General features: G+C 42.5%; 1 protein-coding gene across 5 annotated transcripts in view; it reads right to left on the bottom strand.

Annotated features, from left to right (window-relative positions):
- LOC131237443 (mitochondrial pyruvate carrier 1) overlaps positions 1-24,742 on the bottom strand; it is a 38,703-nt gene extending 13,961 nt beyond the window's left edge. For 3 of the 5 annotated variants that reach the window (XM_058235199.1, XM_058235200.1, XM_058235201.1), the window contains exons 1-2: positions 24,476-24,613; positions 8,929-9,044 (exon numbers count right to left, since the gene is read on the bottom strand). In XM_058235199.1, the coding sequence (XP_058091182.1) occupies positions 8,929-9,021 (93 nt within the window). In that variant the 5' untranslated portion in view covers positions 9,022-9,044; positions 24,476-24,613. Of the gene's footprint in view, positions 1-8,928; positions 9,045-24,475 lie in introns of all 5 variants that reach the window. The other 2 variants (XR_009167242.1, XM_058235202.1) reach the window with 2 other exon arrangements.
- Positions 24,743-25,963: the final 1,221 nt, after the last annotated feature.

The following is a 25,963-nucleotide window of genomic DNA, read 5'->3' as shown; positions in this document are numbered from 1 at the left end:
AGCCAAAACAAATAAGAGAGTGAATCTAAAGTTCCACTGAAGAAAAGACAGAAAAGAACATGCATACAGAGGAAGGAAACTCCAGGAATGCACACCACCAAGATTTACCTAATGTAGGACTGTTGATATTGTCGACATTATTAAGTTAGAACTTGGACGTTGCATTAACATGGGGATATCTACATAATTTCAAGTGGAAATAGGTTTTACACAAAGGATCTTGCAGACTAGCATCCTTATTAAAGATTCCTTTCCGCGTCTCCTAGCGGGGCAGACAAGATCCCTGACACGCACTGAAGAGTGAGTTGAGAGCATCACTTTTTGTTGGACTGTCTTCGACTATTTCCCTCTCATTTAAGCTTTATATCCTTAGTTTTTTAGGGGCTGTTTGGATGCATGGAAAGCTCCATTTAAGACATGGACGTCCATATCCAAAGTAGTGTTTTCGTGTTTGGCTGGCATTGTCCATGGACAAGGGCTTCCATTTGGACTGCGCTGTTGATAAATTTGAATATTGTACTGTCCATGGGGGAGACTGAAAGCAGTTGTCAATGGAGAAAGGCTTCCACAAAATATCTATTCTGAATACCTACTGCAACTTTACTCCAGCAAATGCAACCCGATAGCACATGTCCTGGATATCATCACAGCGTGTTCACATTTAAGGACCCACTTACTACAAAGCCCGGAACTCATGCACATGCCATGTTGGCACATCTACCATGCCTCGATTCTTCCATACATGCTCAAGCAGAACACTCTTCAGGGCCAAAAAAAACGACTCTCAAGGGGTGATATCCAAACACAAAATCTCAACATGCATGGACACCCCTATCCGTGCATCCAAACCCATTATCTGGACATGGACACTTTGTCGTGAGTGAACTTTCCACGAATCCAAAACAACCCCTTATGAAATTCAGTAATGCGTCAAAAAAAAAAAGTCATCCGAAGGCAAAATCTCAACATCCATGTGCACCCCTATGGCCCTATCCATGCAAACAAACCCATCATTTTGACATCCATGTCCGGGATTAAAATCCATGTCTATGGGAAGCAAAGGGTCTTTTCTAGAACAAATTGAGAACAAAATTTGAGGAACATGTTGCTAAAATGCTGGCCTACATTAATCTATGAAAATCTAGCAAACTTGCATGCAAGACCTACATTAACCTGTGAAAGTCTAGCAAACTCAGTCACAGGCAATAGTAAGCATGCATAACAAAGTGTTCCATATCCGTTACAATACGGCCATAAAGGTCGATACGTACAAGTAACGGCATGACCATTACGCAGTACGGGGTAAAACGAGACAGTTTGTTTTTTAGGGCCATAACAGCCGTTACGGGGCATAACGACCGTTACCCCCGTAACAGTTTTTTTTTTTTTTTTTAAACCGTCTTTTTTCTATGTAAATACATTTTTTCCTCATCTTTTTACTTTTCTCATTTCAGAAACTTTCATATATCATTCTACGACAGATTTGGACTTGTACTATAGTTTTTAAGATTAGAATAGTAGATTGAAGTGATTTGGACGAATAGAAGCTCCAAGGGCAATTTAGACAAATGATACACCAAGTCAACGCAGTTTCAGTCCATGTCAAATGAGCCAAACGCTAAACTGGCTTTAAAACAACCGAAACAGGCCGAGTGTTGACAAAACCAACTTGGCTCTTTCAGGAGTTGACTTGGTTTCATCCGATGTTTAAACTGTGATAGCAGGTAAGAACCATACACAGAAGTTCCTTTAGGAATAAACGAGTCATTCTGGTGGTGTCACCTTTAAGAAAAAGAGTTGGCTCTAAGTTCAAAGAATACATTGCTCTATGCAGAAGTAGGACATCAGTTTGTACCCCTAGATGTTCAATTGCCTTTCCTTTAGTTGATTCTTGATAGGGATTCATTATATTCCATATTAAAAAGCATTCTAGCGGCATCTTAATTCTTAATATCAGGCATTAAATTCTAGCTGTATATGACAGACATAGTTAAAATAGATTAACGTTTTCCATGAGAACAATGCATGATTTGTATGTCTATAGAAGATTTACAGTAACATAGAAATAAAATAAAAAATGAGGTCTACAATGCCAGCAACAGGTCTATCTTCTAATCTTAAAAATCCAAGAGGCTGAAAAATCAACATAGAGCATTCAGATTGAAAAAGGCCTCAACAAAATGAAATACTAAATTAGATTTTAGCAGTGTTCTTGGTATGGGCGATATTATCGATAATATCACATATATATATATCCGCATCGCTGGTTCAGCGATACATAAGCACCAGGTAATGGAAAATTTACATTGTATTGACAATATTTTCAATAATATTGAAGATATTTTGTGATAATATCAACATCACGAGATATCGGTCAAAATCCCTTCATATGAATACCTAATATCCATATTTTGTGAAATTTTTGAGTGATTATCATCCAATGGTAATTTCAACCAGTCGCATTGAGTTCATTGAAATTAAGACTTGGATTTGGGGGAAATGGGCCGGAACTCGAAGGTGAGAAAAAAAACAGAGAGAGAGAGAGAGAGAGAGAGAGAGAGAGAGAGATGCTATTTTTAAAACATGTTAGCATTGTTTGCCATAGAAATTCACATCTATGCATGTTTCTCATGCATTGACATGGATTTTAGGCCAAAAAACACTTTACATTTGAGTGGTGGAAAATGGAGGAAATTGGGAAAATCCTAATAAGTGAAGCCGATCAATCAATCAACTCAATATATATATATATATATATATATATATATATATATATATTATCACCTCATTCTATCTTACAAGAAAAGAGGGAAATTTCTCCCGATGGTTCACCAGAGAGAGACTTTGGAAGAGAGAAGGGGTTCGAAAGAGGAGAGATTGACAGTCATGGCGTGCATCAATCGAAATAGGCAGATGGAGAATCTCGATGGCGGCAAATTGGAGGTCCACATCCAATCAATGGACCTAAGTGGAGTCGTGTAGAGGTCAAGGAGAAAACCCTCCTCCCTAAAGCCTTGCAAGACGGCCGAGGTTTGAGATTCAAAGTAGGAGAGTCGAACAACGAAGTAATAGAAGAGACTGGCAAAAAGGAAGAGAGGTCTTACTGGTGGGGGGTCAAGGAAGTAGAGTAGTCGGAGGGGAAGAGCAGGGGTGGACAAAGGCTGTGCCTAAAGGTAGAAAAGGGGGACGAAGGATCTATGAGGCGAGTCCTTTGTCAGAACTCCCCACCCTATTCATGGAATCTTTCCCATCAGAGTGGGACAAGTATTCCTTCACTAGAGTCTTCAGGAAGGTAGGAGAAGCTGAAGTAAGCATTCCTCGTGATCAGAAATCATCGTCCCTGCGAAGATTTGCCTTTGTTTGTATGGCTACTAAAGATGCTTTGTGGGCGGAAGCTTTGGCAATATCAAGATCTCAGTGCAGCAGGTGAAATATGGGTCAGGAGAATTCAACAAAATATATTTTCGGAAGGGAGAGGAAGGCAAAGTAAGCACACCTCAGAAGATGAAGAGAGATATAGAGGCCAAAGGAATGAAAATTAGCAAAATCTCGGGGCCAAGGGATAATCTAGGGCAGCACTCCTTCGCAAAAGTGGTGGCCGGATCGAGGAAGGTAGATGTTCAGTCCAAGGAGGACAGCTCCCATGACATTAGGGAGGGTCGGATGAATCAAAACCACTAGGTATGGTAGGAAGTGTCTCTGACCTGTCTGTTGGTTCGTGTTAGGCCTCAGGTGGTAGAGGACTCGAGGAAATTGTTGCAGTGGCTAGTTGTGGTGCAAATGAAGGAAGGGGTGTCCCTACAGGAAGTGCAAAGGTGAGTTAAAGAAGTTCGTGGCCTATTTGATGGAGAGTTCTCATTGGAGCCGATTGGGGAAATGGTGGCGAAAAGGTGGGGGGGTAGAAGTGAATAGGTTGTTCAGCAACAAGGGTGGTCCAATGATCAGTTGCAGGAGTTGGCCAGACATATCCATGTTCGGAGGGGAGTTTTGGGTTCTTTTGTGGGTAAACCCTTTAGAGCTCTGGTTCTCAGAGGTCTTTTGAGTTGTGGAGTCTTGTCTGGGTGAGGTAGTCACCATCAACCCGAAAACAAAATCAGGGGCCAAGGTCAGTGCCGCTTGCATCCTGATTAGAAGTAGAAAGGAGGCTGATATCCTTAGCATCCTTCAACCAAAGGTAGGCCTTGTTACCATGCTGGTTAGGGTGGAGGAGGAGCTAAGGATGTCAAATCGTCAATGAGGCGAGATTTGGAAGAGTAGAAAACATAGAGGAATGGAGTGAAGGAGAGCAGTGATAGGGGCAAGCAAGAGCATCATCTTCATTCTCCCGTGAGACACCTGACAAGTAGAGGGATACATGGCAGGATCCCAATGGTGTCCAAAGCAGTTTCACTTCAGTGCCCCAGCCTCAAGGATTGCAAGACGAGGTGATACAATGGACGGCTGAGATGAAAGGGGTGGGCCTCTCCACCCTAGATGTGTACCAATCTTCGCCCGAGTCTCATACGCGGGAGAGAGGAGCGAACAAGAAAATTGATTTGAATATTAACTCCAATGACACGTGGCTAGCAAGGGAGGCTAGTTCCTACACCGTCGTCACAGAAGAGGGGAGAGTGACGGCTTGTCTCAACACTTGTCAACAAGGAATTGATTGCACGAGCGAAGCGTGTGCTGCAAAGGAAGACACTGAGACTCATGGCGCTCTCTCAATGGGGCTTGGGTCGGTAACCCTCGAAGTTGGAGGCTTGGGTGTATTGGTTGCTTCAGTAGAGGCAGGTGGCGGTTTGAATGGACAAGAGGAGCCCGAGGTTGGAGATATCTTCGAGTTTGGGTCCAAAGCAGATGAGGAGCCAAATCTCGAGGACTCTGCTCATGCTAGCTTGGTGACACATGTGGAAGGGGAGTCAGGGGACATCCCACATGTCATTTTTCCCTCTTTGGCACTCGTGCCATTGGTCCCATGTGTGACAAGGTCCATTTCTCCAACTCGTGCGACATTTTTTCCTTCGATGGGTGCCTCTTTTTCTCCTCCTACTTCGAAGGGGTTGTCTATTTCCAAGGAGTGCGAAGGGAAGCTGGTATCAAGTAAGGACTCGATGAGTCATTCACTCAACTCTCGCGAAGCAGAGGTAATCAAAGGAGGAGGCATCAGCATCCAATCAAATATCATCTCGGAGGATGGGTTATTCATATCAGAAAGTGAAGGGAGAGTGATTGTGTCAACAAGCATCCATGACTAGGAAATCCTCCCGTTGGCAAGGTGTTCGACAGAGAATAATACAGCAATCAAAGCAATCTTTGATGAAGACGAGCTGCTAGTCATGACCCCCCTGCAATCTTCGAGAGATATCGTGGACTAGAGTAATGAGATGCCTTTAAACAATAGGTAATCCGAGCTGAGCTAGGTAACTCTAAACCCCCAGAGACACTTCTGCTTCACGAGAATTCTCAACCCCGGAGGCACTTTTGGGAATATTTGTGGTTGGGTGATTGTATACCGAAGAAGGCCTTCCCTAGCCTAGCAGTTCTATCCCCAGACATGAATGTCTCAGATGCCTCTTGCTTCTCTAGATTGGGAGAAGAGATTATTTGGGTGCCTCCATGTTAAAGAGGCCTCTCCAATAGGTAAGGGCGCTTTAAGGCTCTTGAAGAGACTAAAAATTTCTTCTACAGATGAGTCTGAGGAGAACTCGGTGACATGGATCAGGCACAGTTCCAGAAGATTCTACGTGAAGTCATTTTACAAGCTCATCACATCTTCGTCTACAACTACGACTTTTGGAAGTACAAAGCTCCCCCAAAGGTGGCGGCCTTTGTCTAGTTGGCGAGTAGGAATAGGGCATTAACCGTGGATAATCTCCACAAGAGAGGCATGGTGCTCCCCAACGCATGCCTTACGTTCTTGAGAGACACTGAGACAGTAGATCATTTGTTTCTTCACTGCCCCATCGCGGGAATGATTTGAGATAGCTTCTTTACGAACCTTAATGTGTCATTGGTGATGTCGGGATCTCTCCCTCTTTCTGACGTCATGGAACGATGGTGGGATTGGAAAAGATGGTAAGGTGGTTTGGTGATTTGCGAGGATAGTTACTCTTTGGACCATTTGGGGAGAGAGGAATAGTCATTGTTTTGAGAATAGGTCGGTTTTTTGAAATTGTGTGGAATAGGATACCACGATTATACACGGAAGCTTGATGGAGCTATAAAATGGTGGTTATGTTCTAAAGGGGGGGGGGGGGGTGATTAGGACTAAATAAAATGTATGCCTTTTAACACAATTGCTTCTTCAACTAATATGCCAATTTAAATTAAGCAAGGCAATTAACTCTTAAGGCTTCCAAGCCAATAGAGGGTCTAACCACATATACTACACAAAATATACCAATTAAGCAACTAGTCTATAATTAATAATGTACATGTGTGTGGGGGATGTGTTAACTATTCCGATACTAGCATTCATCTAATTATGCATACATATAATACAACTAAACAATCACATTAAGCATAAGTAATCAAATGACAATCCCAAACACAAGCATGTATAGTGGTTCGATTTCCCTACTCCGCTCTCGGCGGACCACTCAACCCATGTGTGCCGGATTTCACTTTCAGAGATTTTAAATCAGGTTCACATCTAACATTTACAAGCATACACTCTCGTTAGAGGCCTATATAAGGACTTACCCACGTACTCACCCGTGTCGGTGGCCTACACAAGGACTTAACCATGTACACACCCGTGTCGATAGCTTACACAAGAACTTACCCACGTACACACCCATGTTGGTGGCCTATACAAGAACTTACATATGTACTCACCCATGTTAGTGGCAATACGGTCCTACACAAGGAATGAGTGTGGACTCTTACAATTTGACAACTTGTCGAATTAAGCCCATTTTGTAACACCTTTTGAGTTGCTTGATCGATGCTTTCACGTGCTTCAATCAGCTCTCATTTTGCTCCCCCGATCGTTGATACCGATGTTTGCCAATGCTTCAGCTCCAAGATCAAACACCTTGCATGCGATACTCTATTGAGGTGACCAAGGTGATAAGAAGTTGATAGAATCTCCTACAACTAATGGAATGTTGTAATCCTAGGAGATTCACCTATATGGGTCTTCTAGAGAATTTAGACAAATGATATACCAATAAGGTTGGTTCTAATTTCTAGAAAACAGTGGAGTTCAAGCTCATCTTCAAGGTGGAGGTTAGAATACTCATTAGAGTGTTAATCTCAAGGAAAATGACTTGAAACTCATTAGTTTAAAGGCCTAAGATCAGGGATATGAACATGGAATCATCTAGGCTTCTATTACACCAAAAATCCATACTTTTGCCCAAAAACCGAATGCCCTTTTATAAGAAATTGTTTTACAACGGCTATAAAATGGCTAGTTAACAGCTCCGTCAATAAGATTGAACCGTTCATCGATCCTATCGAGAAAATCCATAATTATATTTGATGGTTGTTGGACTCATTCTTTGATCGGATCGAGTGGTCCTTCAATTCCATCAAGTCTCATCGACAGCCTGTCGATGGGATCGAGAACCACTAGAAAATTGTTGTTTTAGGCATATGATTTCATAACAGCATAGCATATCTTCTAGTTGTACTTATCATGTTCCAATTAGGCTCCTAAGGTTAAGGGATGATCAAACACGGTTTACCTATTAAGCAATGATCATTTAGAGGTTTAAGTTGTTTTGGGTAAAGGGTTGGGGTCACCAAGGCACCTCGAATACATGTTCTTTGCTCCTTGATGCTTCACGTCCTGTTGTGTCTTCAGTCTTCAGCTTCCAAGGGCTCAACTAACTACATGACACAGACGCATGTGATTGACAAATAAGGTACACAAATCAGTGCATTAACAGGTTCCGGTGGATTGAATTTTCCGAAAGGTTGCGTCTTTGGTGGTTGAGTGGGCTTCCGACTTCAAGGATTTGGATGCTTGTGTCCTAATTGGCCTCTTGGGTTTGAAGTTTTCCCTTGCTTTTTTCTTTGTTTTGTATTCTTTTCCACCTTTTGTGCGGCTTTTCAATAAAATCGGTAACCTTTCAAAAAAATTAGAAATATATTAAAAATCTATTTGATTTGAAACATATGTTATTGAGTGTTGATTAATGTAGAAATTTTATATATTCATGAGTGTTGGCCGATCTAATGATTGGCTACAAATTTTCCTTTTTCTTAAAAAGGTTTTCCTTAATAGAACATGGATGGATGTATGGATCACGGAATGCAGGCAAAGGTATTTTTGGTGTTCTTTTTAGTTTTTTTATGTACTATTTGTGTTTTACTACTTGCATTGTTTAGTTTTTGAATTATATTTAGTCAATCTAGATAGAATTGCACTGCTTTTGTCCAACATCACATGGTTTAGGTCCCCTATAAAATGGAAATCTTTTTTTTTAAAAGTAATGAATGTTATTAAAAAACAATCCTAAGGAAAAGAAATCTATCGTGTTAGTTGTTCTTTATAATATTTTGAGTCCTAAGTGTGTAAACATGCATATTTTCACATCTCATGAATTTTCACTAAAACAATCCACTGTTTCCCAATGTTTCCCTTAGACGATGATGTTTACCCAGTCTGTGTGATATTATTGACTACATCTCTACATGTTTTCGGATCCAAAGTCATCAACACATGTAACGATATCAATACTCTGGACACTGGATTTTAGGGCCATTGGTAATATTTTCACAAAATAGTTTCAAGATTAGTGCGAAGGACTTATCTGGAAGAACTAACCATGCCAAGAAAAAGCTATCATTATTTTACATATTTAAGCAGAGATACTTCAGTGATAAAAGGCTGCAGTTAGATGAGAATTTGTATCAAATGACTGTAGAGTAATATACCAATCAAACAACACTGTGAACATATGAAAGAGTTCGTAGCAAGGAAAAAGTAGAGCATACAGCAGCAACGAAACCCCAGTTTGCAATAGGTCCCCAAAAATGAGTTGTTTTGGGACCCACAGGACTGTGCCAGAAGGCTCGGAAAGCTGACATTACTATTGTGTTTGCGCAGATACCTGAATCAATAAGAAGTTGCAGTCATACACTTGTACAGTTTATTTATTAACAGAATGGATAGAAAAAGGACAGGTATTCGATTTTTTTATAATTTTATACAAATTTGATTTTAAAGATTGACAAAGTCAGAAATGTATAAAGAAAGCACAAAATGCCAAGTATGCAGTGAGAAAAAAATAATGTGGACAGCAATTAAAAACCATCGCAGACAAAGTCAAAAACATAGATGGAAAAAATAAAAAAGCAAATAGATAGGAAGAGATACATATTCATTCTCAATAGACAGAATTATGGCTATGCTTACAAATAACAGCATGATTTTCCCCATACTTGACATGTTTACAAGCAAAAAGTTTTGTAGCAGCTGTGGTTAAAATGTTAGCTGTTTACAAGCCAGGTGATGCAGCAATTCTATCAGATTTGGTTACACAATGAACCTTCTCACATCCAAGAAGCTTAAGGTGTGTTTGGTAACAATTTCATGACAAAAATATATCTTAGACAAAAACGAATGACTTTCTCACAATCATCTTTTGGAAAATAATAACCTGGAAAGACTAGTGATTGGAACTAAACACTCTGGAATAATAGATTCTAGGCTCACTTCTAAGCGTTCAATCACCACTGTTTCCTGTGGTGTAGTCCAGTTGAGATTTGGATCTGCCTCATTTTTGGGCTCATGCCCTAAAATGAGCTAGAAAAATGGATGTACAACGTGGATAAAACACATACATCATGATGGGGCTCACAAAACTTTTCCAGCAGCGACCAGCACTGGTGTCACTACTAGAGTGGTCACCACCAAATACAAGTCCTGGATTTTGAGATCTAGGTCTGACATAGCAAGAGCATCTAATGGAGTTGGATGGCCCTCACACATCATGGCGCTTGTGTTTGGCGCGCATGGACATAACATTCCCATGAAGAAAGCAACACTCATTGAAATGACAAACTACCCTTCCCTATTCTCCACAGACATACAGACATAAAAGATTTCACTCCTCCCCCCCCCCCCCCCCCTCGCTCTCTCTCTGAATTCCATTTTTGTTTTTCTAAAATATTCCGATTTCTATTGGGTCTTGTTCAAGAACATGAATTACTTTGGGAGATTTCCATTTCTCATTGCCCAAATTGAATTGTAGGAACTAAGAAGCGTTTTTTAGGTTAGGGTTTTGCACAATGTTTGAAATTTTGAAAAATCGGCGTCATTAATCAATACAAATGTGTATCTCATAGTTCTTAAGCGTATATTTGGATGCTCCCCAAATCAAAAGAGGGTCGGATTTGACTCAGCAAGTATTTCGATATCTCCATTATGTACTTTTTGAAATTATAGTGGAGTATCCAAAATGTTTCATTCCGAATCTAAAACATGGTTGATGTTGATACCGGGAGTAAAGCCCTTGACAACCCAAACTGATATCCAGGATTTTTCGTCTTTATGTCTCTAGTGGAACATGTAACTCATATTTATAAAACTTGCTAACTCAGCTGGAAACTAGGCTGAATCGATTCTCTATGAAACTCGATCACAAGCTTGACTCAATCCGGACTTGATGAGTCAGACCAACAACTTGGCTGTTTCAATACGACTTGGCATGACTCGATATTGATGCAGGACAAGTAACCACTTGCTTTAAAAGCTCGAACTGTTAGAGTATGGCGAATTAATCCTTTTATCTCATAGCCCAGGCGCCACATCTCATGGGTTTAGGACCTCGGCCGAACCCCCTTCGTGGGCCCCAAATCACTTGGGCCGCCTACCCCAAGTGTGTCCCCGCATCCCACGGGCTACCCCACTCGAGCCCAGTGTGAAATGCGCATTAATCACCCCTGGTGAGGAGTCTCGAACACAAGACCTCCCCGTGGGCCCCAAATCGCATGGGTCACCCACCCCGAGTGTGCCCCTGCATCCCACAGGAGACCCCACTCGAGCCCAGTGTGAAAATGCCCCTGCATTAGATATGGGTCAGTTGCCCAGTCAACAGCCTTTTAGCATTAAAATGTGTAGCCTATGAGATTCGAATCTGCGACAGTGCTCTTAGAAGGGCAGTCACATTAACACCATTCCACACGTCGCAATTATACTTTGCTTTGGATATTTTGTGTATTTATACATTAAAATGATTTTAAACATTTACTCCCGCTTCTAGTATTCTTCATTGATTTTTTTTATTTTTTTTTACGATGATGGCAACAACTCCTCGAACTCTTGACTTAGAGGTTAGAAACCATTACATGGACCAGCTTGGCAAAGGAGACTCACTTGAGTCTTCAAGTCAACTTGACCCGTCCGGACATGGAGTTGAGTCGAGTTTTCATGTTTTTGAACTACAATGTAACTGGGGGGTCATTTGGATGCCTATAACTTTTTAAGTTGTACACGACTTTCACTTTCAAGGGAAAGTTACTTGCATGCTGCTTGTTTGAATGTTTATAGGTAAGCAGTTTTTGTGTTTGAGTAACCAGTAAGTCAGTTACAAGTATGTAACTGTGTTTTCACACCAAATAGAGTTTGGAGTAGGGAATCATTCCAAAATTTCTCACCACTATTATCAACCTACACTCGGGTCTTGCCTTGATCTGCTTTTTCCTTTTACGTGGTAAGACAACAGCTTTTTAAAGAACCTTTCCCAACAAATGCTTCAATTATTACAAGAGGAACGGAAAAGGGGAAAAAAAAAAAACACAAAATCTATTCATCATCTTTAATAAAATATTATACCAGAGAATACCTTAAATGAGATTAACAAATGCAAGTACTTTGAAATGAATTGTGAACAGTCAGTCAATTTAAACAAGAGGAATGATGGAATGTGATATGTTTCCTAGCATTCATTATGTGGGGGAGCCCTCAAAACTCAACTACATTGATTTCAAGTACAACCTAAAAGTAATGTAATTGCCATTTGGAGCCCAATCCCTTAATTTCAACGCATTCAATAATTATGGTTTGGTTGTTTTCACTCAATTACTAATTGTTCCAATTCCATTTAATGGTGCATCACTAGGTACACCCTTAAAATAGGTCATTTGCCAACAAGTAGTTGATCTGGATCCTGTGATTATGGGTTGCATTTGCATGGGCTGAGAAAAATAAGCTGGGCACTGTGACCACACCAAATCAATGATTTTTATTTTTATTTTGAATTAACAGTAATTTATTAGCAAACAAAAACAAAAATTTGCCGACATCCCTCAATATCTAGAGAAAATTGTCAAAAATCTGAAATTCTCCCAAGAAATTGCTAAGGATGAGATTCCTCACCATCCCTCCATGTCAGACTCACTGGTACGAAAGTGGCGCCCGCTTAAGAACAATTACATAAATCTCACGGGGAGTGCATGAGGTTGTAGGCCTTGTGGCCCGCCAGAGTCAGGATTATATCACAATCACAATTTTGTTCTTGGATTCCCACCCCAAATGGAGCCTTTCAAATTCACTGTTGAGAAATATTTTTTTTTTTTTAAAGCAACGGGACTGCATTAAAAAGAAAGAAAGCTTACAAAGTGGGGCTGCTGAGATAGCAAGCCAAAAACCTACAAACCTAAAAAGAGGAAATTAAAGTCCTTAAGACCCAAAACATAGGAAACCCATTCGATCAACAGAAACCTAGCAAAAGAGTCCACTGTCTGAGCTGAATTGTGGACATCATTGAAACAGCGATCATTTCTTTCCTTCCAAACGGCCCACCAAATAGCAAGGATAGCCACCCTCCAGATACGGGTTTTAGAGTCGCCCAATTTGAACCCGTGCCAATATGCTAACATAGAGGGAGCAGAGCTAGGGAGACACCCACTAACGTTGAATTGAGTAAAGAAGTCGCTCCAAATTTGGGAGATGAAAGGGCAATGGACAAAAAGATGGTCCACTGATTCCTCGTTCCTCATGCAGCAAAGACAAACGTTAACCAACTGCATGCCTCTCTGCCGCAAATTGTTGACAGTTAAGATACGGTTTTTAGCCACCATCCAGGCAAAGCAGATAAACTTGGGGGGAGCTGGATACTTCCAAATAAAAGGGGAGGCCTGAGCTAGCGAGGCAAGGGAGGGGTCAAGAAAGGAGTATTGGGATTTTTCCTTTTTCCAGACGATGGAATCTGAGGTTGTAGAATCTAGGACCACCTGAGATAGACAAACCATCAGATCGATGTAGACATTGACCTCCCAATCATGAAGATTTCTAACGCAGGGGATATTCCACACCACACCAGCGGGCGTAATACTAAAATGACTAGCAACCATGCTGTTTTTATCGGAGGCAATATCAAAGATACTGGGAAACCTTCTTATCAGAGAGTTGTCTTCCACCCATGGGTCCTCCCAGAATCTGAGTGCGGATCCATTTCCCAGGCAGAAACCGATATTTTGAAGAGTAGACTTTTTGGAGCGAAGAATACCTTTCCAGACAAAAAAAGCTCTGTAGTTAGTGGAATCGTTGGTCCACCAGCCACCCGGAGAGGAGCCATATTTACCTTTGATGATCCTATTCCAAAGCGCGTTCACTTCTAAACCCAACCTCCAGGTCCATTTGCCCAATAAAGCACTGTTCATAATCCTCAGATTTTTTATACTTGCACCCCCTTCCCTATAATGTTTACACACTTCTTTCTAGTCCAGAAGATGGAGCTTCTTCTGGTTCTCCTTCCCACACCATGGAAAGCTTCTTCTAAGTTTGTCAATCCTAGCCAGAACAAAGGAAGGACATCTGAATAGCGACATGAAGTAGACTGAGAGGTTGGAGAGGGCAGCTCTGATTAGAGTTAACCTACCTCCCATAGAAAGGTAACGGCACCTCCATCTGGCAAGAGACTTTTGAACTTCCTCGACAATTTTCTCCCACATAGCTATCGAAGGGGGACCCAGAGACAGGGTAAGACCCACGAAAGTAGGGAAAGACGCCGCGGAGCAACCCAAGTATTCAGCGAAGAAGGAGAGCTCCTGATCAGAGATGTTGATGCCGAAGACCTTAGACTTGGTCATATTAATTTTCAGACCCGACACTGCCTCGAAGCATCTCAAGGTAGTTAGAATGTTTTCCATAGCCTCCGGCTCCGCTTCAACCATGATTAGCGTGTCATCGGCGAATTGGATATGAGAGATAGGCTCTTCGACACCCGGCATTGAGATACCCTTGTACAAACCAGCCTGCTGACCCGAAAGAATCATCTGCGATAAGGCTTTTGGGACGGTATTTAGGAGGACCGAGAAATGAGCCGCGCCCACACATGATCTTATCCAGCTTCTCCATTTAGGCCCGAAGCCCATACGCAGCATCAGGTATTGAAGGAAATCCCAATCCATGTGGTCGTAAGCTTTTTCAATGTCCAATTTACAAAAGATATAGTCGTTATCAGATCCGTGGCAAGAATGAAGACATTCGTTAGCAATCAGAGCAGCGTCGATAATTTGTCTCCCCTTGAGAAAAGCATTTTGATGACTGGAAATCAGCTTTCCCATAATCGTGGATAACCTAGCTGAGAGAATTTTTGCCAGGATTTTGTAAGGGCCTTCAATTAAGCTGATAGGCCTGAATTCCGCAAACGTAGCAGCGTCTGGCTTTTTGGGAATGAGAGATGAAGGTCGCTCCCAGACCTTTCGACAACTTTTCCCTGGCATGGAATTCATGGAGGAAACTCATGATATCGGATCGAAGGGTGTCCCAGAAGACCTGGAAAAAGATGATAGGGAAGCCATCTGGACCTGGAGATTTGTCTCCCCCTAAAGCAGATAACGTTGATTTGGTTTCTTCTTCAGAGAATGGGACCTCCAACAGATCCGCATCCTGTCTTTGAAGGGCTGAAAAAGCAATGCCATCAAGATGAGGCCACAACCAACTGTCCGAAGAAAGAATGGATTGGAAGTGATTAATCGCACAAGCGACAATTTCATCTTTATCGTCAATCTGAATACCATCAACCGTTATGCTTTTAATGGCTTTGGCACGAGCTCGCATATTGGCCAGACTGTGAAAGTACTTAGTGTTTTTGTCTCCCTCAGATATCCATTTCGCTCTGGATTTCAACTTCCAAGAGATTTCATCTTCCATCGCTCTTGACGATATTGCCTGAAGAATCTGGATTCGCCTGGTCAGCACAGGAAGAGGAAGAGGCTGATCAACAACTGCCACATCACTCTGTTGAAGCTCTAAAAAGAGGGCTTCAGACTCCTTATCTCTCTTACGAAGCTCTTCTTCCTTCCAAACCCGGATCTTCTCTTTAAGAAGTCTGAGTTTACACATCAGCCTATGACCAACAAAGCCTTCCACCTGAAACAAGGTCCACCAATCCACAATTTGTTGATGGAATCCCTCCCTTTTGAGCCAACAAGGGTCAAATTTGAAAGGTTTGGGACCCCAATTCTCTTCTTCCGAGGAGAGCAGGATCGGGCAATGGTCCGATGTCGTTCTAGGCAGGGCTAGTTGGAACGAAGAGGGGAATGTCTCAAGCCAGTCCGAAGATAGGAGAAACCTATCCAAACGAGACTGAATTGGAGATATTCGGCCATAGGACCAAGTGAATCTAGCACCACACAGCAGTAAGTCTACCAGCTCTTAAGACTGAATCCAGTCAGAGAAGGCGTCCATGGCAGGGTTAACTCGCCTATTCCGGGAGTGCTCACCCACAAAGCGAATGACATTGAAGTCCCCAACGTAACAACCAAGACCTGGAAAGGATTGCCCGTAGTCTGTCAGTTCATCCCAGAAGGACGACCTAAAGTAATCATTATTAGGGCCATACACAGCAACTATCATAGAACGAAAATTAGACAGCTTATCTTGAAGGATAACTGACACAGAAAAGGCCCCTGATGAGGAACTCTGCATGTCCCATTTAGAAGACTTCCAAGCAATGAGGATACCTCCCGAGGAGCCGATGGCGTCCAGAGTTACGCGGCGAGCATCGTTAGTCCTCCAAATCGAAGCCAGCAGCCCGTCAGAGAAGTGGGGAACTTTAGTCTCCTGGAGGCATATAATGTCCAGATTCTTCCTCCTGATTGATTCCTTAATCAAGCTCCTTTTTTGTTTGGAGCCGATTCCCCTAACATTCCAGGAGAGAATGTTCATTGGGAAACCGAGCTACCCCGGTATCCCTTTCGGCATCGTCTTTCAGCGGGAGGATGGACCTATGTCAGACGTTACACGAAGATTAGCCAGCTCTCTGTTGGTAGGCCATTGTGACACTTGTCAGGGGGGAATCTTGGGGGGAGGGAGGGGTCTTCCCCTATTTTCAATGAATTGAAAAAGGCCCGTATAATCTTCAGTCCTGTTTCCGAACGATAAGCCCAAGGACCGCCCAACGTGGCCAACCGCGTCTCTAATCCACTTTTTGTTTTGGATCGCGTTGAAAATTTCCTCTCTAGTTTTTCCTTCAGTAGTGACCATCGAGTAGTCAAGCTGCTGTTGGCGAGCATTCATAGAGCTGTCGTCCTGTTGCCGATGGGGGAAATCCGCGCACATCTACAGGGGTTCTGCTGCTACCACTTCACTGGGGGCGTTTTCCTGAAATAAAGTAATAGGGCCCAGGTCGGCCCAATCTCTGACTTGGGATGCAGAGTTGAGAGGAGAAGGAGTGGATAGGAATCCGTGGGAGTCGGTCATGAGGCTATCGGAAATTTCCCCTGCAAAGGTTCCCTCCCCCTAGTTATCAGTCGAGTGGATAGAGATAGAAGGGCATGGGGTATGGTTCTGATGATGGATGTTTACAGAACTCGAATATCGGGTCGGGGTAAAGGAGGGTCTTGGTGTGGGGTTAATGGGTACGGGTTCGATTATGTTGAGGGAGGCCCGTCTAACGGGAGTCAGAAGGATTCGGGTCCGAAAAGGATCTGCCTTGACGGACCCGAGGTCGACTAGGGACGTCAGCCTCAGAGATGGAGGATGAACTTCGACATGGATGGCTATGATGAGTTCATGAGGCCGATCGGGGGTTACGTGGCGCTTTTCTGCTGACGAAAGATCGGGCTCGTAATTGCTCTTTGGGAAGGTGAGAAGAGCCGATAACGTGTCGAGTCGTGCGCTGTTCGTAGGGGCAGGAAAGTCTTATCTCGAACGCCAAAGTCGGACGCCACACCACGTGTCAATATGTCGTCGGTTTTGGAAGAGTTTTCATATACGCGAGTGATAGTGTCTGACAGAGGGGGCATCGTAACGTCGGATGGGTTGCCACCTGTCTTCTGAGGCCGGCGGGTGCAGTCTCTGTGTACGAACGCAACAGGGAGAGAGACTAACTGCTCTGTTGGTGGTCTGGAGGAGTAGGGAGCGCGTACTCCTACCACCGTCATCTCCTGGCGCTGCAACGAAGAGTGGAAAGCCGACTCCCTGAATCTCCACATCTCTCCCCATCTCGACTGGATTGAGTCAAGGGCTGCCTTCTAGACTGGGAGCAGGATGGTCCAATCATCAACCTTAAGACGGATGTGGGATGGGAAGGGAGAACCTTTCTTCCTACGAATTCTGGCTCTGATAACTCCAAGCTCTGATCCCAGCTGGGTCTTAGGGTCCATCTCCAGAAGAAAACCTAGGCGAGAGGCTGCTAATATAAGAAATTCGTCATACCAGCATTGGAGAGGGACATCCCATATCAGGATCCATATGTTCTCCTTACCAAATATAGAGTGTTCCTCCCAAGGGACAATCTTAGCTACCGGGCCAGTAGCTTGCAGCTAATTCGTCATCTTGAAGGATTCAGCGTTGAGGCCAGGGCACACCTTTACCCATAGCGTGTTGGGACCCAACGGTTTGATATCGAAGTTCCCGTATTGCAGTCCGAAAACCTCTTTAATCCATTCTCTAACTGCCACAATGGTAGCTCCATCCATTGTAAAGAGGATGACAGATTTAACTAGATCCGCTCGATTTTTTTTGAATTTTTCCTGGTCGACGGAGATGATAAGATCCGACTAATCGTCCTGATCTTCCTCGTATTGAGGGTTGGGTGAATCCCTAGCCTCGTCTTCCATTTGGGGGGGGGGGGGGGGATGGTAATGGAATTTGATTGGGGTTGCTGATGCCCTGAAGGAGAGCGTTTTTGAATGATTGTTCTTCCGACGGAACCGGATGAGCTCTGGGATGGAGCTCCTGAGAATTTAGGACCTGAATAGGGGGTTTTTGATGGTTGGAGGAATCCTGTTTGAGGGAGGAAGCTTTAGGAAGAAGCGATTTAGGCCCGTAACGCGCTCTTACTCTTTGCACCAAGATTTTTTTGCCATCAAAGCTTAACCCGTAGATCATACTAACTGCTCTAGCCAGTTCAGTTTCACTACCCATGCGAACAAGAGCAAAACCCCTATAAGCACCTGATGTTTTGTCTCTCGACGTCACGACATCCATCACTGCTCCCGCCCGTCCAAAAATCTTCTCCAAATTGATCGGAAACCATCCATGGGGATATCCCTTAACAAACAAGGTGGGATAGGATGCATATTTCCAACGAGAAGGCGTGACAAAGGGTCTATTGCGTCTTCTAACCTGGATTTGGTGCCATTCCCCCCTCCTTCGACCCTCATCGATTCTTCTGGGTCTTCTATTATATCTTTTCGTTTCTCCCTGCCATCTGTCTGCTCCATGCAGCCTAAATCATCGGGACCACCGCAGACGGATGATAGTCCTCACATTGTAGGTGTCGTCGTCGTCGACGTCGAAGACGTCAACGTCTCAGTCGTCGTCCTTGCAGTCATTCGTGTCGTCATCCTTGCAATCCTCACTGTGATGTGATCATTATTTGCAATCGTTCACGTCGTCGTCCTTGAATTTTGGACTAAAAGAAGATGAGAAACATAGACCAAAATCTAGAACCATCAGTCAGCCACTCAAAAGTCCCAATCAAATAATCAAGCATTGAGCCATTGTTGTATAGCAGCATAGTTAATTTGCGAAGGAAAAACAATACAACCAAAAGCACCAAGTAACCATATACATGAGCTATCAAACATCCCTAGAAATCAAACCCCCCCTCAAGACCCTAAAACAGAAACAAAGATTAATCTAGACTCTCAAGAAGGAATAAAAACCCCCACATCTCAACCATCATTATCCATTCACCCAGATTACAACCCAAAAACAAAACATGCCACAAGCAGAATGATTTACATTATAAATCCCTAATTAGGGAGTTTTCAATTCATCGCCCGTGATCCATGTGCATTCAAAATAGGGCTTGTTCTTCCATTTCAACAAGTATTGCATGTATTGGCCTCTTCGAGTGTTAGCAATCTTCATTTGCAACACTTGTTCAACTTCCTCCTTTTTCTTTCAGAGTTGTTTATCCATATCGATAACGGCTTCATTTTGCACATTAGATGCCTCACCGCGGTACTCGAATAAGTCGGCCACATTGAAAGTTGGTGAAATATCTAAGTCATCTGGCAACTTGATTTCATAGGCATTGTTACCCAACTTCCTTTTGACTCGACATGGACCAATCTTCTTAAATTTGAGCTTATTATAAGTTCCCCTCGGAAATCTTTCTTTGCGAAGATAGACCATAACTAAGTCACCTTCATTATATGTATCTTCTCCCACCGATGTTCATTCGCGGCTTCTTTATACTTGGTATTGTTGTCTTCAATCTTCTTCTTTATTTGAACTTGCAAGTCTTGGACGTGCTTGGTAGAAGCATCAACATCTTCGCTCACTTGATCTTGCACCGATAATGGTACTAAGTCAAGTACATGTTGTGGACTTCTCCCATTTACGATCTCAAACGGAGATTTTTCCGGTAGTACAATTCATTGAGTTGTTGTACGCAAACTCGACTTGAGATAAAGCCAAGTCCCATTGGGATACGTTGTCGCCTACGATACTCCTCAAGAGATTACCAAGGCTTCTGTTGACTACCTCGGTTTGGCCTTCTGTTTGAGGATGATATGCGCTAGAGAATTGAAGCTCTGTACCCAGTCGCTTCCATAAAGTGCGCCAGAAATGGCCCACAAACTTTGAATCACAATCCGAGGTTATTGTTTTCAGTACCCTGTAAAGCCACACAATTTCTTTGAAAAGTATGTTGGCAATATGCACGGTGTCCATCGTCTTTTTGCATGGAATGAAGTGGGTCATCTTCGAAAAACGGTCTACCACAACGAAAATCAAATTTGCTCCCCTTTTGAGTCTTAGGAAGACCCATAATGAAGTCCACAGAAATATCCACCCAAAGCACGACTGGAACAGGAAGCGGTGTATAAAGGACGGTATTTTGCAATGACCTTTGGAAATTTGGCATCGACAACATCGTGCTGCAAACCATTCAATGTCATGCGGGCCAATAGTATTTATCCCTTCAGAAGTGTCAACCCAATCCTTCGTGTAAATCAGTTAGGATCTTTTCTCCCATCGATCCTTTGGGGATGCATAGGAATAACCCTTGAATAGATATCCATCGTGTGAGATGAATTCACACTTTGGATCTCGACCATCCACAAATCTATCAAATCAAGTACTTTGCCAAAAAGCGGGTCCTCTTTGCATTGTCCTTTTAATGCCTCAAATCCGACAACCTCCACAGCGAGAGTTCCTAGCAGAACCACTCTCCTACTCCAAGCATCTGCTGCTTTGTTTTGGCTTCCGGCTTTATGATGCAAAAGGCACAGTCTTATAAGAAAGTCGTCCACTTCGCATGACGAGCACTCAGCTTCTTTTGGGAGTTGAGATATCTCAATGCTCATGGTCCAAGTATAAAATGAACTTCCGATGAATCAAGTAATGTCTCCAATGTCGCAGTGCCTGGACAACTGCATAAAACTCGAGATCATACGTGGAGTAGTTCTTCCGTGCATCATTAAGCTCTCTCGCTAAAGAAAGCGATCAACTTTCCTTCCTGACTTAGCACCGCTCCAATGACAATATTTGAAGCATCGCTTTCCACTTCAAAAGACTTTATTAAAGTCTAGAAGTGCAAGAACTAGAGCTTCCGTCATCTTCTTTTTTATGGCACCGAAGATTCGATCCGCTGCTTTAGTCCACTCAAACTTGCCTCCTCGCATGCAATCGGTGACAGGTGCAATGATGGTGCTAAAATTCCGGATAAGTCTCCAATAAAATGTCACCAAGACGTGGAAAGGACAAACCTCTGAAAGGGTTCATGGGGTGGGCCACTCCACAATGGCTTTAATTTTCTCTTGAGTGTTGGCCCGAGTCATGTGCACCATATCTCGATCCCACAACCACACTGCCTAACAAAATGTAGCATGCATCCATGGGGACCACATCATCCTTATACTTAGATCCAGTAGAGAAGGAAACCAAGCACCTGGAGTTAACAAAAACTGCTCCCCCTTTCTTGAACCAACGAATCTCATATGGTCGTGGATGTTTATATTCTTTTGAGTTTTAATTTGTTTACCATTTCTTGTGAGATGAGGTTCTTACTGTTCCCTTCGTCCACCAAAATGGTGCATATCTTTCCCCCAGAAGTACAAGTGGAGCGAAAGATATTGTATCGAAACCATCGCCCCTCATCGACCATTCGAGGCGTCAATAGCATAGTCCGTTGGATAACTAACGACTCTCCCCTATCACTATACATACACATTTGTTGCATCTTCCCCAACAGGCACCTCATCTTCATATGCATGGTCTTCATATGTCGTGTCCTCTTCAATTTTGTTTTGCATGCGGTCGGGAGTGTCTTCAATGTATTCTCCTTCTTCAACAAAATTTACTTTAATTATGGACTAATGTTCAGGACAGTGAAAATGAACGATGTCCCGGTTGTTCACGCTTAAAGCACGTGAAATGAGTGCTAATTTGTCTCATTTTGGGTGCATTAGCCCCTCGTCCATAACCACCTCCCTCCAAGTTGGGGCTTGGCTTTATTATTGGACGTTGGCCCATTGTCCCTCGGTCTATGGAAAGCCTTGTGGTTGCCTTATGTGGGAAGTTAGCATGCTACCCCATAGTCGATGACAACCTTCGTGGGGTAACAAATCGTCTCCCAAGTCCCCAATTAATTATCTCATTGGCTTTCAATACAACTGTATATACATCGAACATCTTTGAAAGCCAACTCATTTCGGATATCTAAGTTAAGACCATTAAGATATCTTGAAAAATTTTGGTCTTCACACTCACGAAATCTTGCCCGTGATGTCAAGGTATGGAACTCCTCGGTGTATTCATTTACCGACTTGTTCCCTTGACATAAATTGTGACATCTTTAATAGAGGTCATGGGCATAAGTCACGGGTAAGAACTTACCTTTTTAACATTTTTTTCATCTTTTCCCAAGAGTTTATTTTCTCCTTACCTTAATGGAATCGTTCGGCTTGGAGATCATCCCACCATGCTAACACATGAACGGAAAACTTCACAATTACTAGCTTCACCTTCCAATTCCACGACGTCCTTGTATTCGAACACATTTTCCACATTGCTTAGCTAATCAATAAAGTCGTCAATATGCAACCATCCATGGAATTCCGGAATTTCTAACTTAATTTCGGGTTCTCTATCACGTTCCAACAATCGAATGATCTGATCATTGATGTCTTCATCAACCGGGGCCGCCCGTAGTTGGTTAGGACCTTGGTGGGAACCACCTCCTACGTGCCCACATGCTCCAACTTCAGTCTCCGGATTCCCTCCACACTGGAGCTCCCCCACTTGATTAGTGAGGTAGCCTACCACATGCATGAGTTGATCTACTCACTCTATGAGTGTGCGGATCAAATGGGTTACTTGCACAAACTCTTCTCGTGTCACTTCTTTCGATGCCATTATGAGATAACATAAAGTCAAAAATTCCCAAAGACGACCCGCTCTGATACCAAAAATGGTGCAACCCGGCCATCAAGTCAATGAGAACTCGATACCCAAATTACAAAGAAATTAAAAAAAGAATACTCACAATAACAATGGAGTAGAGAGAGAGAGAGAGAGAGGGAGAGAACTTTTATTGATATCAACCTTTTTTCTTACAAAGATTAAAGAAAAAGCACACTTGGAAAAATATTTGAATCTACCAACTCCTACACCACTACCCCCTTTTATAAATTCTAAAGAAATCATTGATTAAAATCTCTACAACTAAGAGAATCAATCACAATTTATTGCACCATCATCTAATCTTTCTTCATATGGCAAAAGTATAAAGAAAAGCAAACAGGCTCTCTTAAATCTATCCCATATCTTCAATGTAGCTCATCTACCGACACCCCCCCCCCCCCCCACTCTCTCTCAAAAATAGTAAATTTTAAAATCAGCACATGTTGGGCCTATGTTGGGCTATGGGCCTACGTTATTGGTGGGTCCTACAATGGGCTGTGGAGCTACATCAAGGATCAACCCTAAGCTTTAGTGAGATGGGCTTAATCCAATGATCCACTTTAAAATCCACTCTTATATGCCATTTGAATGTTTTTTAATGAATTACTTCTCTAAATTATTTCAGGTGTGAATACACAATTACAGGATATAAACCATTTACAGCCTATCCAAGCACTGCAAATGGTTTACTAGTAAATCATTTACAACTTAAAGCCAAACAAACAAGCTATAAATCATTTACAGCCTGCAAATGATTTATGATTTACTAGTAAATCATTTACAACTTAAACCATTTACCACAATCCAAATAACCACCTGTAAATGAGGTAAGTTGTAAATCATTTACAACTTGCATTTGGACGGCCCTTTTTTTCTGTAAATCATTTACTGGTTGTAAAAGATTTATAGTTTTTTGCCCCTTTCTCGTTTACAGGCAAAAACTCAGGATTTCATTTACAGGTAAGTCATTTACAACCCGTCAGACTCTAACACCTCTTTTTTTTTTTTTAATGTGCTGCTATAAAGGAGAGACGCACATCCCTGTCTCCTTTTTCTATGAGAACTCCAACAACTCTCTCTCTCTCTCTCTCTCTCTCTCTCTCTCTCTCTCTCTCTCTCTCTCTCTCTCTCTCTCTCTCTCTCTCTCCAGCAGCAGATCTTGCTACCGGCCCCCTTTTGTGGGCCCACTTCTATGGCTCACCTAATGCTTGGTTTTCCGTGAGGATCAACCCTACGCTTTAGTGAGATGGGCTTAATCCAATTATCCACTTTAAAATCCACTCTTATATGCCATTTGAATGTTTTTTTAAGGAATTACTTCTCTAAACTATCTCAGGTGTGAATACCCAATTACAGGATATAAACCATTTACAGGCTATCCAAACACCAGCTTAAAGCCAAACAGACAGGCTGTAAATCGTTTACAGCTTAAACCATTTACAGGCATCCAAACGATTTTCAGTTTTGAATATCTAATCTGCATCCTAGAATACTAATTACGTATTGAAATTTGCAAATCCCTAATTAGGGATTCAAAAATCCCCAATTACATTCACCATTGCACAACCCTACTTACGGATTCAAAAATTACAAAAAATAAAAATAAATAAAACAAAAAAATCCCCAATTATCTTCAGCATTGAAGAGATGTGGCTAGATAGAGAGAGATACCTGAGACGATTCGAGAGGGCTGGTCGTTGTCGCAGCTAGCTAGGGGCGACGTGGAACCAGCTGCCTCGTGGTTGAGGCGGTTCTCGACAGGGAGAGAACGAGAGAGGCAGGGAGAGATGAAGAGGGTGAGAACGAGAGAGGGAGTTGACGGATATAAGTGAAGGAGAGCTGAGAAAGGGGGAATGAGAGAAGGGAGAGGGGATCGCCCCCCAACTCGCACGCGTGGGCTACACGTATGGGATCCCTCCACGTTAGGCCACTCCGAGCACCTGATCCGAGCCCCGATCGGGCGCAGGGACACCGGAGGGAGCGGACTAGCGAGACCCCGGTCTCATCCAAGTCGGCGTGGCCCTTAAAGTGGTGCCCACCATGATGTGTGTAATCTGTATCCACGCCGTCCATCCGTTTTCTCATATCATTTTAGGGCATTAAGTAAAAAATGAAGCAGATTCAGTTATTAGGTGGACCATGCCATAAGAAACAAGGGTGATTGACTATTATTAGACCATAAAAGTGTTAGATCAAGCTGATATTTGTTTTTCCCCTTTATCCAAGCTCATGTGACCTTATCAACAGATTGGATGGCAAATAAACACTATAGAGAATATTAATATGCCCTCTAAGAAGTTTTTAACTGGAGTGTGTTTAATCACCCTTGCCTCTCATTGTATGGTCCACCTGATATTTGGATCTCTTTCGTTTTTTGACTTATGTTTTAAGATGATTTTAAAAAATGGGGGCAGCACCATCTTGGGTGAGTTTGGGGCCTCACCCTCATGCCTCTAAATTTGATCTTCACTACATTTTTGCAAATCAAAATTGTTCAAGCTGAACTTGACCATTGAGTTTGTTGATACGATTTTTGAATTGTCCCTGCATCAATAGCATTTGGGCCATGGGGTGTGCATTTTTTGCAGCACACCGAGAATAAATATCCATTATTACGTCTTACCACTTAGCAGGATGGGGTGTCATCCAGAGTAAACACTTTCTCGTGATCAATAGTATCTTGAAAGTGTAGCATTTCTCTTTTAGGAGGTAGCATGGCATGTGCTTGAGGATGAGGATTTTTTACTGCATCTGTTGGGAGCTGCGGAAGCAAACCCTGAATTTGAATTACCATATGAAAGATAAACTCAAATAAAGCAACACATATAACACAATTTTATGTTAAAAACCATGGCACGGAGCAACTAGCAATTAACTGTGAAAAAGGAAAGTACAGTCGATAAATCAACTTACAAATGCAAAAAATCAACTTTTCTCCCTTCAATTCTTATAAATGGTTTTAACTGTCCATGTTCTACCCTAATCTCGTATTACACAGACACACATATATACAAATACAATCTTACACCCGAAATAGGAAACAAATCGTGTAATTAATTACGTAAAACCACACACGTCGTCGATATAAGCATTGATCTATTGACATTGATCAAGTGGGCCCCCCCGATCGATCAAGTCCCATGCTCAAGAGTGTCCAAA

Source organism: Magnolia sinica, chromosome 2 (assembly GCF_029962835.1).
Source record: "Magnolia sinica isolate HGM2019 chromosome 2, MsV1, whole genome shotgun sequence".
NCBI classification, from domain to species: Eukaryota; Viridiplantae; Streptophyta; class Magnoliopsida; order Magnoliales; family Magnoliaceae; genus Magnolia; species Magnolia sinica.
The sequence above is the reverse complement of the archived record's forward strand: the minus strand, read 5'-3'. Positions and strand labels throughout refer to the sequence as shown.